General features: G+C 52.5%; 1 protein-coding gene across 4 annotated transcripts in view; it reads left to right on the top strand.

The window, feature by feature from the left end:
• The first annotated feature begins 2,369 nt into the window (after positions 1-2,369).
• The window catches only part of cd2bp2 (CD2 (cytoplasmic tail) binding protein 2), a 33,527-nt gene continuing 18,233 nt past the window's right edge, over positions 2,370-17,663 (top strand). Inside the window, exons 1-5 of one of the 4 annotated variants that reach the window (XM_068027632.1) lie at positions 2,370-2,446; positions 6,306-6,386; positions 6,534-6,666; positions 9,168-9,325; positions 10,437-10,938. In XM_068027632.1, coding sequence (XP_067883733.1) covers positions 6,321-6,386; positions 6,534-6,666; positions 9,168-9,325; positions 10,437-10,938 — 859 coding nt within the window. In that variant the 5' untranslated portion in view covers positions 2,370-2,446; positions 6,306-6,320. The other 3 variants (XM_068027635.1, XM_068027633.1, XM_068027634.1) reach the window with 3 other exon arrangements.

The raw sequence follows: 17,663 nt of genomic DNA, 5'->3' as shown, positions 1-17,663 counted from the left end.
GGCACAAGTTCCCTCCACTATCCCTGATCGGCCCTACCCTCACTCTGGCCATCCTCTTGTTCCTCACATAAGTGTAGAACGCCTTGGGATTTTCCTTAACCCTACCCGCCAAGACTTTTTCATGTCCCCTTCTAGTTCTCCTAAGTCCATTCTTCAGTTCCTTCCAGGCTACCTTGTAACCCTCTAGAGCCCTGTCTGATCCTTGCTTCCTCAACCTTAAGTAAGATTCCTTCTTCCTCTTGACTAGCTGTTCCACATCTCTTGTCATCCAAGGTTCCTTCACCCTACCATCCCTTCCTTGCCTCATCGGGACAAACCTATCCAGCAGTCGCAGCAAGTGCTCCCTAAACAACCTCCACATTTCTGTCGTGCATTTCCCTGAGAACATCTGTTCCCAATTAATGCTCCCCAGTTCCTGCCTAATAGCACTGTAATTCCCCCTCCCCCAATTAAATATTTTCCCATCCCGTCTGCTCCTGTCCCTCTCCATGACTGTAGTAAAGGTCAGGGAGTTGTGATCACTATCACCGAAATGCTCTCCCACCGAGAGATCTGCCACATAGCCTGGTTCGTTGCCAAGCCCCAAGTCCAACATAGTACAGAGTAACAATCCCCCACAGTAATACAGGGTAACTCACACTCAGAGTAATACAGAGCAACAATCCCCCACAGTAATACAGGGTAACACACACCCAGAGTAACACAGAGTAACAATCCCCCACAGTAATACAGGGTAACTCACCCTCAGAGTAATACAGAGTAACAATCCCACACAGTAATACAGGGTAACTCACCCTCAGAGTAATACAGAGTAACAATCCCCCACAGTAATACAGGGTAACTCACACTCAGAGTAATACAGAGCAACAATCCCCCACAGTAATACAGGGTAACACACACCCAGAGTAACACAGAGTAACAATCCCCCACAGTAATACAGGGTAACTCACACTCAGAGTAATACAGAGCAACAATCCCCCACAGTAATACAGGGTAACACACACCCAGAGTAACACAGAGTAACAATCCCCCACAGTAATACAGGGTAACTCACCCTCAGAGTAATACAGAGTAACAATCCCCCACAGTAATACAGGGTAACACACACCCAGAGTAATACAGAGTAACAATCCCACACTGTAATACAGGGTAACACACACCCAGAGTAATACAGAGTAACAATTCCCCACAGTAATACAGGGTAACACACACCCAGAATAATAGAGTAACAATCCCCCACAGTAATACAGGGTAACACACACCCAGAGTAATACAGAGTAACAATTCCCCACAGTAATACAGGGTGACACACACCCAGAGTAATAGAGAGTAACAATCCCCCACAGTAATACAGGGTAACACACACACACACAGAGTAATACAGAGTAACCATCCCCCACAGTAATAGAGTAATACACACCCAGTGTAATACAGAGTAACAATTCCCCACGCGAATACTTAGTGAGTGGGCTAGAACGTGGCAGATGGAATATCATGTGGAAAAATGTGAGGTTATCCACTTTGGTGGGAGGAACAGATGTGCAGAGTATTTCTTAAATGGTAAGAGATTAGAAAGTGTCGATGTACAAAGGGGCCTGGGTGTCCCCGTCAATAAGTCACTGGAAGCTAACATGCGGGTGTAGCAAGCAATTAAGAAGGCTCATGGGATGTTAGTCTTTATCGCAAGGGGATTTGAGTACAGGAGTAGTGAAGTCTTGCTTCAATTGTATAGAACCCTGGTTAGACCGCACCCTGGAGTACTCTGTGCAGTTTTGGACCCCTGACCTTCGGAAGGATATTATTGCCATAGAGGGAGTGTAACGAAGGTTCACCAGACTCGTTCCCGGGATGGTGGGACTGTCCGATGAAGAGAGATTGGGGAAACGGCCTGTATTCTCTCGAGTTTCGAAGAATGAGAGGGGATCTCATTGAAACCGACAAAATACTTAGAAGGGACAGACAGGGGTAGATGCAGCTAAGACTTAGGGAGGGGCGAGAAATGCTGGCATGACCCGCGTTGCCCGCCTCCCAAGTGACAAAAAGAGATTTAGGGATGGGCGACAAACGTTGGCAGTGCCCGCGACGCCCACCTCCCAGGAAGGAACAAGCAAAAAAAAAATAAACAAATAAAAGGAAAACCAATATGTTTTATTTAATTCATTTCTCCTTATTCGCACCCACTGAGCCACCCGCCCGGCGGACGCGGGACTCGAACCCGCGACGCTGCTGTTCGAGGCCACGCCCCCCCCCCTCTCGCTCCAGCGCAGACGTCGCGGCCTCACAGCGCGCATGCTCAGGCTCTCACCCCTCCACCAGCCGCGACAAGCGGGGGCGTGAGAGTGGGCGGGGCTTAGAGTCCTGACGTCGCCTTGACGGTTGCCTGGGGAGACCTGCCCCGGAAGTACTCCTTCGAGAGGGGTCAAGAGGCGGGTTGAGGCCGTTCTGGGTGCGTGAGGCGGGCTGCTGCGGCGGAGGCGGTTGCGGCCGTCGATTTACCGTTGGGGGGGGGGTGAAAAAAAAAACCCTTCTCCCCCCACACCTGAGCGGCCCTCCGCGTTGGGCCTGCCCTTGCGGTTCGGAGCTTGGCGGTGGGACGGAGTTTGTTTTGTCGGGAGGGAGGGCCGCCATCTTTTCTTGCCGGCTTCAGAAGAGGGTGCGCAGGCGCTGCTGGTGAATGCCGGACGCGCAGGCGCGGTTGCGGGGGGGGTGTGGTGGAAAGCCGGGCAGTGCACATGCGCCATGGTGTCCGTGCTACTGGCGCGGGGAACGCCGGGAGTTGTAGTCCACAGAAGCTATCCCCTCCCCCATTGCCTGGGGATGAGTTGCAACAAGAAGGTTTGATGGGGGACAGTGTAGAGGGAGCTTTACTCTGTATCTAACCCCCGTACTGTACCTGTCCTGGGAGTGTTTGATGGGGACAGTGTAGAGGGAGCTTTACTCTGTATCTAACCCCTGTACTGTACCTGTCCTGGGAGTGTTTGATGGGGACAGTGTAGAGGGAGCTTTACTCTGTATCTAACCCCCGTACTGTACCTGTCCTGGGAGTGTTTGATGGGGACAGTGTAGAGGGAGCTTTACAATGTATCTAACCCCCGTACTGTACCTGTCCTGGGGAGTGTTTGATGGAGGACAGTGTAGAGGGAGCTTTACTCTGTATCTAACCCCCGTACTGTACCTGTCCTGGGAGTGTTTGATGGGGGACAGTGTAGAGGGAGCTTTACTCTGTATCTAACCCCCGTACTGTACCTGTCCTGGGAGTGTTTGATGGGGACAGTGTAGAGGGAGCTTTACTCTGTATCTAACCCCCGTACTGTACCTGTCCTGGGAGTGTTTGATGGGGACAGTGTAGAGGGAGCTTTACTCTGTATCTAACCCCCGTACTGTACCTGTCCTTTGAGTGTTTGATGGGGACAGTGTAGAGGGAGCTTTACTCTGTATCTAACCCCCGTACTGTACCTGTCCTGGGAGTGTTTGATGGGGACAGTGTAGAGGGAGCTTTACTCTGTATCTAACCCCCGTACTGTACCTGTCCTGGGAGTGTTTGATGGAGGACAGTGTAGAGGGAGCTTTACTCTGTATCTAACCCCCGTGCTGTACCTGTCCTGGGGAGTGTTTGATGGGGACAGTGTAGAGGGAGCTTTACTCTGTATCTAACCCCGTACTGTACCTGTCCTGGGAGTGTTTGATGGAGGACAGTGTAGAGGGAGCTTTACTCTGTATCTAACCCCCGTACTGTACCTGTCCTGGGAGTGTTTGATGGGGACAGTGTAGAGGGAGCTTTACTCTGTATCTAACCCCCGTACTGTACCTGTCCTGGGGAGTGTTTGATGGGGACAGTGTAGAGGGAGCTTTACTCTGTATCTAACCCCCGTGCTGTACCTGTCCTGGGGAGTGTTTGATGGGGAGAGTGTAGAGGGAGCTTTACTCTGTATCTAACCCCCGTACTGTACCTGTCCTGGGGAGTGTTTGATGGGGGACAGTGTAGAGGGAGCTTTACTCTGTATCTAACCCCCGTACTGTACCTGTCCTGGGAGTGTTTGATGGGGGACAGTGTAGAGGGAGCTTTACTCTGTATCTAACCCCCGTACTGTACCTGTCCTGGGGAGTGTTTGATGGGGGACAGTGCAGAGGGAGCTTTACTCTGTATCTAACCCCCGTACTGTACCTGTCCTGGGAGTGTTTGATGGGGACAGTGTAGAGGGAGCTTTACTCTGTATCTAACCCCCGTACTGTACCTGTCCTGGGAGTGTTTGATGGGGACAGTGTAGAGGGAGCTTTACAATGTATCTAACCCCCGTACTGTACCTGTCCTGGGGAGTGTTTGATGGAGGACAGTGTAGAGGGAGCTTTACTCTGTATCTAACCCCCGTACTGTACCTGTCCTGGGAGTGTTTGATGGGGGACAGTGTAGAGGGAGCTTTACTCTGTATCTAACCCCCGTACTGTACCTGTCCTGGGAGTGTTTGATGGGGACAGTGTAGAGGGAGCTTTACTCTGTATCTAACCCCCGTACTGTACCTGTCCTGGGAGTGTTTGATGGGGACAGTGTAGAGGGAGCTTTACTCTGTATCTAACCCCCGTACTGTACCTGTCCTTTGAGTGTTTGATGGGGACAGTGTAGAGGGAGCTTTACTCTGTATCTAACCCCCGTACTGTACCTGTCCTGGGAGTGTTTGATGGGGACAGTGTAGAGGGAGCTTTACTCTGTATCTAACCCCCGTACTGTACCTGTCCTGGGAGTGTTTGATGGAGGACAGTGTAGAGGGAGCTTTACTCTGTATCTAACCCCCGTGCTGTACCTGTCCTGGGGAGTGTTTGATGGGGACAGTGTAGAGGGAGCTTTACTCTGTATCTAACCCCGTACTGTACCTGTCCTGGGAGTGTTTGATGGAGGACAGTGTAGAGGGAGCTTTACTCTGTATCTAACCCCCGTACTGTACCTGTCCTGGGAGTGTTTGATGGGGACAGTGTAGAGGGAGCTTTACTCTGTATCTAACCCCCGTACTGTACCTGTCCTGGGGAGTGTTTGATGGGGACAGTGTAGAGGGAGCTTTACTCTGTATCTAACCCCCGTGCTGTACCTGTCCTGGGGAGTGTTTGATGGGGAGAGTGTAGAGGGAGCTTTACTCTGTATCTAACCCCCGTACTGTACCTGTCCTGGGGAGTGTTTGATGGAGGACAGTGTAGAGGGAGCTTTACTCTGTATCTAACCCCCGTACTGTACCTGTCCTGGGACTGTTTGATGGGGACAGTGTAGAGGGAGCTTTACTCTGTATCTAACCCCCGTACTGTACCTGTCCTGGGAGTGTTTGATGGGGACAGTGTAGAGGGAGCTTTACTCTGTATCTAACCCCCGTACTGTACCTGTCCTGGGAGTGTTTGATGGGGACAGTGTAGAGGGAGCTTTACTCTGTATCTAACCCCTGTACTGTACCTGTCCTGGGAGTGTTTGATGGGGACAGTGTGGAGGGAGCTTTACTCTGTATCTAACCCCCGTACTGTACCTGTCCTGGGGAGTGTTTGATGGGGACAGTGTAGAGGGAGCTTTACTCTGTATCTAACCCCCGTACTGTACCTGTCCTGGGAGTGTTTGATGGGGACAGTGCAGAGGGAGCTTTACTCTGTATCTAACCCCCGTACTGTACCTGTCCTGGGAGTGTTTGATGGGGACAGTGTAGAGGGAGCTTTACTCTGTATCTAACCCCCGTACTGTACCTGTCCTGGGGAGTGTTTGATGGGGGACAGTGTAGAGGGAGCTTTACTCTGTATCTAACCCCTGTACTGTACCTGTCCTGGGGAGTGTTTGATGGGGACAGTGTAGAGGGAGCTTTACTCTGTATCTAACCCCCGTACTGTACCTGTCCTGGGGAGTGTTTGATGGGGACAGTGTAGAGGGAGCTTTACTCTGTATCTAACCCCCGTACTGTACCTGTCCTGGGAGTGTTTGATGGGGACAGTGCAGAGGGAGCTTTACTCTGTATCTAACCCCCGTACTGTACCTGTCCTGGGAGTGTTTGATGGGGGACAGTGTAGAGGGAGCTTTACTCTGTATCTAACCCCCGTACTGTACCTGTCCTGGGAGTGTTTGATGGGGACAGTGTAGAGGGAGCTTTACTCTGTATCTAACCCCCGTACTGTACCTGTCCTGGGGAGTGTTTGATGGGGGACAGTGTAGAGGGAGCTTTACTCTGTATCTAACCCCTGTACTGTACCTGTCCTGGGAGTGCCCTAAATGTAGGTGCGTCTCCCCTGTTTGATATATAACCCCTGTTGGTGTTTACCAATGCTCACTGTCGTCTTAACAGGTCGCGACTGTGAGGATGTCGAAGCGTAAGGTGTCATTTGAGGTCGGGAGTGGGGACCAGGAGGATGTGCAGCTGGACCAGGTAGGCGATTGTGGAGCGAGAAGGTGGCCAAACCTTTGCAGCCCGAGCTTCAGATCAGTGGCCATGCTTAACTGGCTGTCAATCTTTCTCCCTCTGTCTGTCTGTCTGCCTCCGTGCGTGTGTCTGTCTGTCTGTCTGTCTCTCTAGGTTGGAGCAAATGGAGCCGGCGGACCAGGCAGTCGTTTTAAAGGGAGGCACTCGCTGGACAGTGACGAAGAGGACGAAGACGATGAACGAGACACCAAGAAATACGACATCCTGGCCAATGAGGACATAGAAGGTGAAGAGAGCGCGGGGCGGGATGAGAGGGCGGCGGGGGGCCCGCGGAGGTCCCCTCCGCTCAGGAGCGGGGCACCTTTCAGCCCGACTCGGCTCCGGAGTGGGAAAAATAGGAGGGAAACGGGACCCACAGGGCGAGAAGGACAGAGCAGACCCACGGTCGCCAAAGGAGTAGCTGGGATGGGCGAGACGTAGAAAGAGGGAGGAAGAAGAGGGGAGGATTGAAATAAAAGCGCTAAGGGGTGAGAGAGAGAGCGAGAGAGAGCGAACACTCGTGTGGGACCGAAACAGAGAGGGAGCGATGTCAGGAAAAATATCTAACCAGCAAGGAAAAAGAATCATCCCTTCCATTTTGAAAAGGTAGAGCAGTTCCTCCCAGCTTTGAAGGGACATTCGTCCAGTTCCTGTACAAAAACAATGGCATGGTTACAACACAGAAGGTGCCCATTTGGCCTGCTGTGTCCCTGCTAGCCCCCGACAAGAACAACTCGCCCAGCGCCACTCCCCCTGCCTTTCCCCCACAGCCCTGCCAGTTTTCTTTCTCTCCAGATAATTATCCAATTCCCTTTTTGAAGCCCTCGATTGAATCTGCCTTCCAACACGCTCTCAGGCCGCGCATTCCCGATCCCAACCGCTCACTGCGCCAAAATGTTTCCCCTCGTGTCGCTGTTGCTTCTGTCGCCGGTCGTCTTGAATCGGCGTCCCTTCTGCCAATGGGAGCGGTTTCTCCCTGTCTGCTCTGTCCAGATCGCTGACGACTTTGAGCCCCTCTGTCAAACCTCCTCTTCGCCTTCCCTTCTCCAAGGAGCACAGAGCCAGCTTCTCCAATCTATCCGCGTCACCGAAGTCCCTCGTCCCCGGAACCTTTCCCATGAATCTTTTCCACGCCCTCTCTAATGCCTCCGCGTCCTTCCTAACGTCTGGCGACCAAGATGGGATGCAATGCTCCAGGGACAGCCCTCAGGCTTCTCTCTTTCGAGAGTGGACCATGTGTCCCCTATATCCCGGAGCGCATCCTTCTGTGCAAACTGTCGAGCTCAGAGCAGCCCTTGTTCAAAATCAGGAAGGGGTTTCGAGCGAGTAAATAGGGAGAAACTGTTTCCAGTGGCGGAAGGATCGGTAACCAGAGGGGCACAGATTGAAGGTGATTGGCAAGAGAACAAGATGGGGGAGACGAGGGAACATTTTTTTTTGATGCAGCGAGTTGTTGTGATCTGGAGCGCGCTGCCTGAAAGGGCGGCGGAAGCCGATTCGATCGTAACTTTCAAAAGTGGGGATCGGAGAAATACTTGAAGTGGAAAAATTTGCAGGGCTGTGGGGAGAAGCCTGAAGGTGCGGGGGGGGGGGGTGTTGTTGGGGTTTAGTGGAACGAATTGGATTGCTCGATCAAAGAGCTAGCACAGGGACGACGGGCGAATGGCCTTTTTTTTTGTTGATCCATTTGCCGACTTCGCAGTAGAAGGCACGGCCGCGAATGCCCAACGCGGTGAGAGGCGCCCGTCACTCCGCCAAGCGAGCCTGCTGATGGTGTTACGACCGAGGAGGAAGGCGTGCCCTGTTAATTCAGTCCCACTTCTCCATGGGTCACAACATATATTTGCATTTTCCCGCTTACCGATATAGTCAATCATGGACTCTATTTTTCCCGGAATAAAACACACCAACCAGGTTTCTTCAATGAGCAACAAAGTTATCAGTTTATTATAAAACAAGTCTTGACCAGTAATGAATTAAACGTAAACACACAGATTGAAATTTCAAAGTTCCCTTTTTACCTTAGCCCCTCACTCTCACACACGTACACCGGTTAACTGGAAAAATAAGGGGAAAAAGCGCTTGGGCTGAATACTTGCTCATCAGGAAACAGCAGATGAGATAAGTTGTGTTCCAAAACTGGCATACAGTCTGGCCTCCGAGTATACGTAGATGGGTCGCTGGGGTCTTTTGGAACAGTTCTTTGCAGGCGGCGTTGAGAATGAATTCAGCAGGCTTTCCTTCAAAGACAGGAGACGAGATGAGTCGACACAGTGGACTTCTCAGGGTCTTTTAGAGAGGTGCTGGAAAGCTGAGCTGGGTCTTCTCTGCTTCCTTGGGAATTCTGTTCTCTCCGTGGACGTTCTCTCCCTTCTCCTGCAGGCTGAACTGAGCTGGGGTTCTACCCTTCAGGCTGATATTATTTTTTTTTTTTTTTATCAGATTCAGTTTCAGTCCACCTTCTGACCTCTCACTTCTCTGCACACATCTCCGCCCCCCCTCGTTACCAGGGTTGCTGTTCTATTTTTAACTTGAGTCATACGGCAATCAGTAAATGTTGTCGCCAATCAAGTCCGTTCAGTGTTCTCTTGATGAGCTACCTGTGGCGGGGGGTGGGGGGGGTGGTGGGGGGTGAGGGATGGGGCGGAAACTGGTCCAACATTTCTTCGGTTTGACTAAGAATTCTCAAAAACAAATATTTTAAGAAAAGTAGGATCACTTTCCTAACAATGGCGTGCTTCACCTCAGGTCAGGAGTTGGCCACCATTGACTACGACGAGGGCATCAAGATCACTCCCTTCAACCTGGAGGAGGAGATGGAGGAGGGCCACTTTGATGCAGAGGGGAATTACTTCCTGAAGAAAGAGGGAGTCATCCGTGACAATTGGCTGGACAACATTGACTGGGTAAGCGGTGGGGGGGGGTGGCGGCGGGGGGGGGCTGCACTGTGCCGAGCGCCTGGCCGCGCCACTGGGGTCCAAGCGCCCGCTTCCCTGCCGGATGGTGCACAACAGTGTGGGCGATTTTCCAGGGCTGGTCGATCGTGGGAGTTGTCACCTGGGTTCGAGAGGGAGCAAGGGGAAGGGGTGGGGAGTGGTGATTGAACTGAGACGTTCTGACACTAATCCTGACGTGTTACTAGGGTGTGGGTGTCACTGGCTATGCCAGCATTTATTGCCCATCCCGAATCGCCCTTGAGAAGGTGGAGGTGAGCTGCCTTCTTGAACCGCTGCAGTCCGTGCGGTGTGGGTACACCCACAGTGCGGTGAGGAAGGGAGTTCCAGGGTTTTGACCCAGCGACAGTGAGGGGACGCAGATACAGTTCCAAGTCAGGATGGTGTGTGACTCGGAGGGGAACTTGCAGGTGGTGGTGTTCCCATGCGTCTGCTGCCCTTGTCCTTCCAGTTGGTAGAGGTCACGGGTTTGGGCGGCGCTGTCGAAGGAGACTTGGTGCATTGCTGCAGTGCATCTTGTAGATGGTACACACTGCTGCCACTGTGCGTCGGTGGTGGAGGGAGTGAATGTTTGTAGATGGGGTGCCAATCAAGCGGGCTGCTTTGTCCTGGATGGTGTCGAGCTTCTTGAGTGTTGTTGGAGCTGCACCCATCCAGGCAAGTGGAGAGTATTCCATCACACTCCTGACTTGTGCCTTGTAGATGGTGGACAGGCTTTGGGGAGTCAGGAGGTGAGTTACTCACTGCAGAATTCCCAGCCTCTGACCTGCTCTTGTAGTCACAGTATTTATATGGCTGGTCCAGTTCAGTTTCTGGTCAATGGTAACCCCCAGGATGTTGATAGTGGGGGATTCAGAGATGGTAATGCCATTGAATGTCAAGGGTAGATGGTTAGATTCTCTCTTGTTGGAGATGGTCATTGCCTGGCACTGGTGTGGCGCGAATGTTACTTGCCACTTATCAGCCCAAGCCTGGATATTGTCCAGGTCTTGCTGCGTTTCTACACGGACTGCTTCAGTATCTGTGCTTTTCCCACCGCACCCCCCCCCCCCCCCCCAATCAGGTCCGCGTCCAGCAGAGGCCTCAGCAGCGCGGCCTGGAGGACGAGACCACAGAGCCGCCCACCGACGTCCGCACCCTGCTGGAGAACATTCTGGAAATGCTGAAGCCCGGCGAGACAGTGGCCACCGCCATCCGCCGGCTGGGCGGAGGAGCCCGAAAGGCGGCCGGGAGCTCCCGCCCCTGGCAGGCGAAGAAGAAGCGGAAGAGGGAGAGGGAGCCGGCGAAGAGCGGCGGAGAGGAGGAGGAGGAGGAGGCGGGGGAGGGGCAGCAGCTGGCCCAGCGCCGGGAGAGGTTGGACAGGCTGACGGGCCTCGCTGACCAGATGGTGGCCTGGGGCGACTTCGAGATCTATCAGGACACCTACGAGAAGCTGAACTACCGGCTGAAGAAGGCACAGCCGCGGCAGCCGAAACCCACAGCCACCAGCGACACCCTGGACATGTTTGCGGAACAGATAGACGAGAGTAAGCTGAAGACGAGGGAGGAAGCGCCGGCTGAGAATGGTGAGTGGTGTCTCTCAGTCCCCTCTCTCTCAGGGTGATATCTGTACACTGACTGGTGTCTCTCAGTCCCCTCTCTCTCAGGGTGATATCTGTACACTGACTGGTGTCTCTCAGTCCCCTCTCTCTCAGGGTGATATCTGTACACTGACTGGTGTCTCTCAGTCCCTCTCTCTCTGGGTGATATCTGTACACTGACTGGTGTCTCTCAGTCCCCTCTCTCTCAGGGTGATATCTGTACACTGACTGGTGTCTCTCAGTCCCCTCTCTCTCAGGGTGATATCTGTACACTGACTGGTGTCTCTCAGTCCCCACTCTCTCAGGGTGATATCTGTACACTGACTGGTGTCTCTCAGTCCCCTCTCTCTCAGGGTGATATCTGTACACTGACTGGTGTCTCAGTCCCCTCTCTCTCAGGATGATATCTGTACACTGACTGGTGTCTCTCAGTCCCTCTCTCTCAGGGTGATATCTGGACACTGACTGGTGTCTCAGTCCCCTCTCTCTCAGGGTGATATCTGTACACTGACTGGTGTCTCTCAGTCCCCTCTCTCTCAGGGTGATATCTGTACACTGACTGGTGTCTCTCAGTCCCTCTCTCTCTCAGGGTGATATCTGTACACTGACTGGTGTCTCTCTGTCCCCTCTCCCTCTCTCTCAGGGTGATATCTGTACACTGACTGGTGTCTCTCAGTCCCTCTCTCTCAGGGTGATATCTGTACACTGACTGGTGTCTCTCAGTCCCCTCTCTCTCAGGGTGATATCTGTACACTGACTGGTGTCTCTCAGTCCCCACTCTCTCAGGGTGATATCTGTACACTGACTGGTGTCTCTCAGTCCCCACTCTCTCAGGGTGATATCTGTACACTGACTGGTGTCTCTCAGTCCCTCTCTCTCAGGGTGATATCTGTACACTGACTGGTGTCTCTCAGTCCCCACTCTCTCAGGGTGATATCTGTACACTGACTGGTGTCTCTCAGTCCCTCTCTCTCAGGGTGATATCTGTACACTGACTGGTGTCTCTCAGTCCCTCTCTCTCAGGGTGATATCTGTACACTGACTGGTGTCTCTCAGTCCCCACTCTCTCAGGGTGATATCTGTACACTGACTGGTGTCTCTCAGTCCCCTCTCTCTCAGGGTGATATCTGTACACTGACTGGTGTCTCTCAGTCCCCACTCTCTCAGGGTGATATCTGTACACTGACTGGTGTCTCTCAGTCCCCTCTCTCTCAGGGTGATATCTGTACACTGACTGGTGTCTCTCAGTCCCCACTCTCTCAGGGTGATATCTGTACACTGACTGGTGTCTCTCAGTCCCCTCTCTCTCAGGGTGATATCTGTACACTGACTGGTGTCTCTCAGTCCCTCTCTCTGTCAGGATGATATCTGTACACTGACTGGTGTCTCTCAGTCCCTCTCTCTCAGGGTGATATCTGTACACTGACTGTTGTCTCTCAGTCCCCACTCTCTCAGGGTGATATCTGTACACTGACTGGTCTCACTCAGTCCCCACTCTCTCAGGGTGATATCTGTACACTGACTGGTATCTCTCTCTCTCAGGGTGATATCTGTACACTGACTGGTGTGCCTCAGTCCCTCTCTCTCAGGGTGATACCTGTACACTGACTCGTGTCTCTCAGTCCCCTCTCTCTCAGGGTGATATCTGTACACTGACTGGTGTCTCTCAGTCCCTCTCTCTCAGGGTGATATCTGTACACTGACTGGTGTCTCTCAGTCCCCTCTCTCTCAGGGAGATATCTGTACACTGACTGGTGTCTCTCAGTCCCCTCTCTCTCAGGGTGATATCTGTACACTGACTGGTGTCTCTCAGTCCCACTCTCTCTCAGGGCGATATCTGTACAGTGACTGGTGTCTCTCAGTCCCCTCTCTCTCAGGGTGATATCTGTACAGTGACTGGTGTCTCTCAGTCCCCTCTCTCTCAGGGTGATATCTGTACACTGACTGGTGTCTCTCAGTCCCCACTCTCTCAGGGTGATATCTGTACACTGACTGGTGTCTCTCAGTCCCCTCTCTCTCAGGGTGATATCTGTACACTGACTGGTGTCTCTCAGTCCCTCTCTCTCTCAGGATGATATCTGTACACTGACTGGTGTCTCTCAGTCCCCTCTCTCTCAGGGTGATATCTGTACACTGACTGGTGTCTCTCAGTACCTCTCTCTCAGGGTGATATCTGTACACTGACTGGTGTCTCTCAGTCCCCACTCTCTCAGGGTGATATCTGTACACTGACTGGTGTCTCTCAGTCCCCACTCTCTCAGGGTGATATCTGTACACTGACTGGTGTCTCTCAGTCCCCTCTCTCTCAGGGTGATATCTGTACACTGACTGGTGTCTCTCAGTCCCTCTCTCTCTCAGGATGATATCTGTACACTGACTGGTGTCGCTCAGTCCCCTCTCTCTCAGGGTGATATCTGTACACTGACTGGTGTCTCTCAGTCCCTCTCTCTCTCAGGATGATATCTGTACACTGACTGGTGTCTCTCAGTCCCTCTCTCTCAGGGTGATATCTGTACACTGACTGGTGTCTCTCAGTCCCTCTCTCTCAGGGTGATATCTGTCCACTGACTGTTGTCTCTCAGTCCCCACTCTCTCAGGGTGATATCTGTACACTGACTGGTGTCTCTCAGTCCCCACTCTCTCAGGGTGATATCTGTACACTGACTGGTATCTCTCTCTCTCAGGGTGATATCTGTACACTGACTGGTGTCTCTCAGTCCCCGCTCTCTCAGGGTGATAACTGTACACTGACTGGTGTCTCTCAGTCCCCTCTCTCTCTCAGGGTGATATCTGTACACTGACTGGTGTCTCTCAGTCCCCTCTCCCTCTCTCTCAGGGTAATATCTGTACACTGACTGGTGTCTCTCAGTCCCCTCTCTCAGGGTGATATCTGTACACTGACTGGTGTCTCTCAGTCCCTCTCTCTCAGGGTGATATCTGTACACTGACTGGTGGCTCTCAGTCCCCTCTGTCTCAGCGTGATATCTGTACACTGACTGGTGTCTCTCAGTCCCTCTCTCTCAGGGTGATATCTGTACACTGACTGGTGTCTCTCAGTCCCCTCTCTCTCAGGGTGATAACTGTACACTGACTGGTGTCTCTCAGTCCCCTCTCTCTCTCAGGGTGATATCTGTACACTGACTGGTGTCTCTCAGTCCCCTCTCCCTCTCTCTCAGGGTGATATCTGTACACTGACTGGTGCCTCTCAGTCCCCTCTCTCAGGGTGATATCTGTACACTGACTGGTGTCTCTCAGTCCCTCTCTCTCAGGGTGATATCTGTACACTGACTGTTGTCTCTCAGTCCCCACTCTCTCAGGGTGATATCTGTACACTGACTGGTGTCTCTCCGTCCCCACTCTCTCAGGGTGATATCTGTACACTGACTGGTGTCTCTCAGTCCCTCTCTCTCAGGGTGATATCTGTACACTGACTGGTGTCTCTCAGTCCCCACTCTCTCAGGGTGATATCTGTACACTGACTGGTGTCTCTCAGTCCCCACTCTCTCAGGGTGATATCTGTACACTGACTGGTGTCTCTCAGTCCCTCTCTCTCAGGGTGATATCTGTACACTGACTGGTGTCTCTCAGTCCCCACTCTCTCAGGGTGATATCTGTACACTGACGGGTGTCTCTCAGTCCCCACTCTCTCAGGGTGATATCTGTACACTGACTGGTGTCTCTCAGTCCCTCTCTCTCAGGGTGATATCTGTACACTGACTGGTGTCTCTCAGTCCCCTCTCTCTCAGGGTGATAACTGTACACTGACTGGTGTCTCTCAGTCCCCTCTCTCTCTCAGGGTGATATCTGTACACTGACTGGTGTCTCTCAGTCCCCTCTCCCTCTCTCTCAGGGTGATATCTGTACACTGACTGGTGTCTCTCAGTCCCCTCTCTCAGGGTGATATCTGTACACTGACTGGTGTCTCTCAGTCCCTCTCTCTCAGGGTGATATCTGTACACTGACTGGTGGCTCTCAGTCCCCTCTGTCTCAGCGTGATATCTGTACACTGACTGGTGTCTCTCAGTCCCTCTCTCTCAGGGTGATATCTGTACACTGACTGGTGTCTCTCAGTCCCCTCTCTCTCAGGGTGATAACTGTACACTGACTGGTGTCTCTCAGTCCCCTCTCTCTCAGGGTGATATCTGTACACTGACTGGTGTCTCTCAGTCCCTCTCTCTCAGGGTGATATCTGTACACTGACTGGTGTCTCTCAGTCCCCACTCTCTCAGGGTGATATCTGTACACTGACTGGTGTCTCTCAGTCCCCACTCTCTCAGGGTGATATCTGTACACTGACGGGTGTCTCTCAGTCCCCACTCTCTCAGGGTGATATCTGTACACTGACTGGTGTCACTCAGTCCCTCTCTCTCAGGGTGATATCTGTACACTGACTGGTGTCTCTCAGTCCCCTCTCTCTCAGGGTGATAACTGTACACTGACTGGTGTCTCTCAGTCCCCTCTCTCTCTCAGGGTGATATCTGTACACTGACTGGTGTCTCTCAGTCCCCTCTCCCTCTCTCTCAGGGTGATATCTGTACACTGACTGGTGTCTCTCAGTCCCCTCTCTCAGGGTGATATCTGTACACTGACTGGTGTCTCTCAGTCCCTCTCTCTCAGGGTGATATCTGTACACTGACTGGTGGCTCTCAGTCCCCTCTGTCTCAGCGTGATATCTGTACACTGACTGGTGTCTCTCAGTCCCTCTCTCTCAGGGTGATATCTGTACACTGACTGGTGTCTCTCAGTCCCCTCTCTCTCAGGGTGATAACTGTACACTGACTGGTGTCTCTCAGTCCCCTCTCTCTCTCAGGGTGATATCTGTACACTGACTGGTGTCTCTCTGTCCCCTCTCCCTCTCTCTCAGGGTGATATCTGTACACTGACTGGTGTCTCTCAGTCCCCTCTCTCAGGGTGATATCTGTACACTGACTGGTGTCTCTCAGTCCCTCTCTCTCAGGGTGATATCTGTACACTGACTGGTGTCTCTCAGTCCCTCTCTCTCAGGGTGATAACTGTACACTGACTGGTGTCTCTCAGGGTGATATCTGTACACTGACTGGTGTCTCTCAGTCCCCTCTCTCTCTCTCGTAGGGTGATATCTGTACACTGACTGGTGTCTCTCAGTCCCCTCTCTCTCAGGGTGATAACTGCACACTGACTGGTGTCTCTCAGTCCCCTCTCTCTCAGGGTGATATCTGTACACTGGTGTCTCTCAGTCCCTCTCTCTCAGGGTGATATCTGTACACTGACTGGTGTCTCTCAGTCCCCACTCTCTCAGGGTGATATCTGTACACTGACTGGTGTCTCTCAGTCCCCACTCTCTCAGGGTGATATCTGTACACTGACGAGTGTCTCTCAGTCCCCACTCTCTCAGGGTGATATCTGTACACTGACTGGTGTCTCTCAGTCCCTCTCTCTCAGGGTGATATCTGTACACTGACTGGTGTCTCTCAGTCCCCTCTCTCTCAGGGTGATAACTGTACACTGACTGGTGTCTCTCAGTCCCCTCTCCCTCTCTCTCAGGGTGATATCTGTACACTGACTGGTGTCTCTCAGTCCCCTCTCTCAGGGTGATATCTGTACACTGACTGGTGTCTCTCAGTCCCTCTCTCTCAGGGTGATATCTGTACACTGACTGGTGTCTCTCAGTCCCTCTCTCTCAGGGTGATAACTGTACACTGACTGGTGTCTCTCAGGGTGATATCTGTACACTGACTGGTGTCTCTCAGTCCCTCTCTCTCAGGGTGATAGCTGTACACTGACTGGTGTCTCTCAGTCCCCTCTCTCTCAGGGTGATATCTGTACACTGACTGGTGTCTCTCAGTCCCCTCTCTCTCAGGGTGATATCTGTACACTGACTGGTGTCTCTCAGTCCCCTCTCTCTCAGGGTGATATCTGTACACTGACTGGTGTCTCTCAGTCCCTCTATCTCAGGGTGATATCTGTACACTGACTTGTGTCTCTCAGTCCCCTCTCTCTCTCAGGGTGATATCTGTACACTGATTGGTGTGTCTCAGTCCCTCTCTCTTAGGGCGACATCTGTACACTGACTGGAGTCTCTCAGTCCCTCTCTCTTAGGGTGATATCTGTACACTGACCTGTGTCTCTCAGTCCCCTCTCTCTCTCAGGGTGATATCTGTACACTGACTGGTGTCTCTCAGTCCCTCTCTCTCAGGGTGATATCTGTACACTGACTGGTGTCTCTCAGTCCCTCTCTCTCAGGGTGATATCTGTACACTGACTGGTGTCTCTCAGTCCCTCTCTCTCAGGGTGATATCTGTACACTGACTGGTGTCTCTCAGTCCCTCTCTCTCAGGGTGATATCTGTACACTGACTGGTGTCTCTCAGTCCCCTCTCTCTCAGGGTGATATCTGTACACTGACTGGTGTCTCTCAGTCCCCTCTCTCTCTCAGGGTGATATCTGTACACTGACTGGTGTCTCTCAGTCCCCTCTCTCTCTCAGGGTGATATCTGTACACTGACTCGTGTCTCTCAGTCCCCTCTCTCTCAGGGTGATATCTGTACACTGACTGGTGTCTCTCAGTCCCCTCTCTCTCAGGGTGATATCTGTACACTGTCTGGTGTCTCTCAGTCCCCTCTCTCTCAGGGTGATATCTGTACACTGACTGGTGTCTCTCAGTCCCTCTCTCTCAGGGTGATATCTGTACACTGACTGGTGTCTCTCAGTCCCCTCTCTCTCAGGGTGATA

The sequence above is a fragment of the Heterodontus francisci genome, unplaced genomic scaffold, assembly GCF_036365525.1.
Source record: "Heterodontus francisci isolate sHetFra1 unplaced genomic scaffold, sHetFra1.hap1 HAP1_SCAFFOLD_752, whole genome shotgun sequence".
In the NCBI taxonomy this organism is placed as follows: Eukaryota; Metazoa; Chordata; class Chondrichthyes; order Heterodontiformes; family Heterodontidae; genus Heterodontus; species Heterodontus francisci.
The sequence above is the reverse complement of the archived record's forward strand: the minus strand, read 5'-3'. Positions and strand labels throughout refer to the sequence as shown.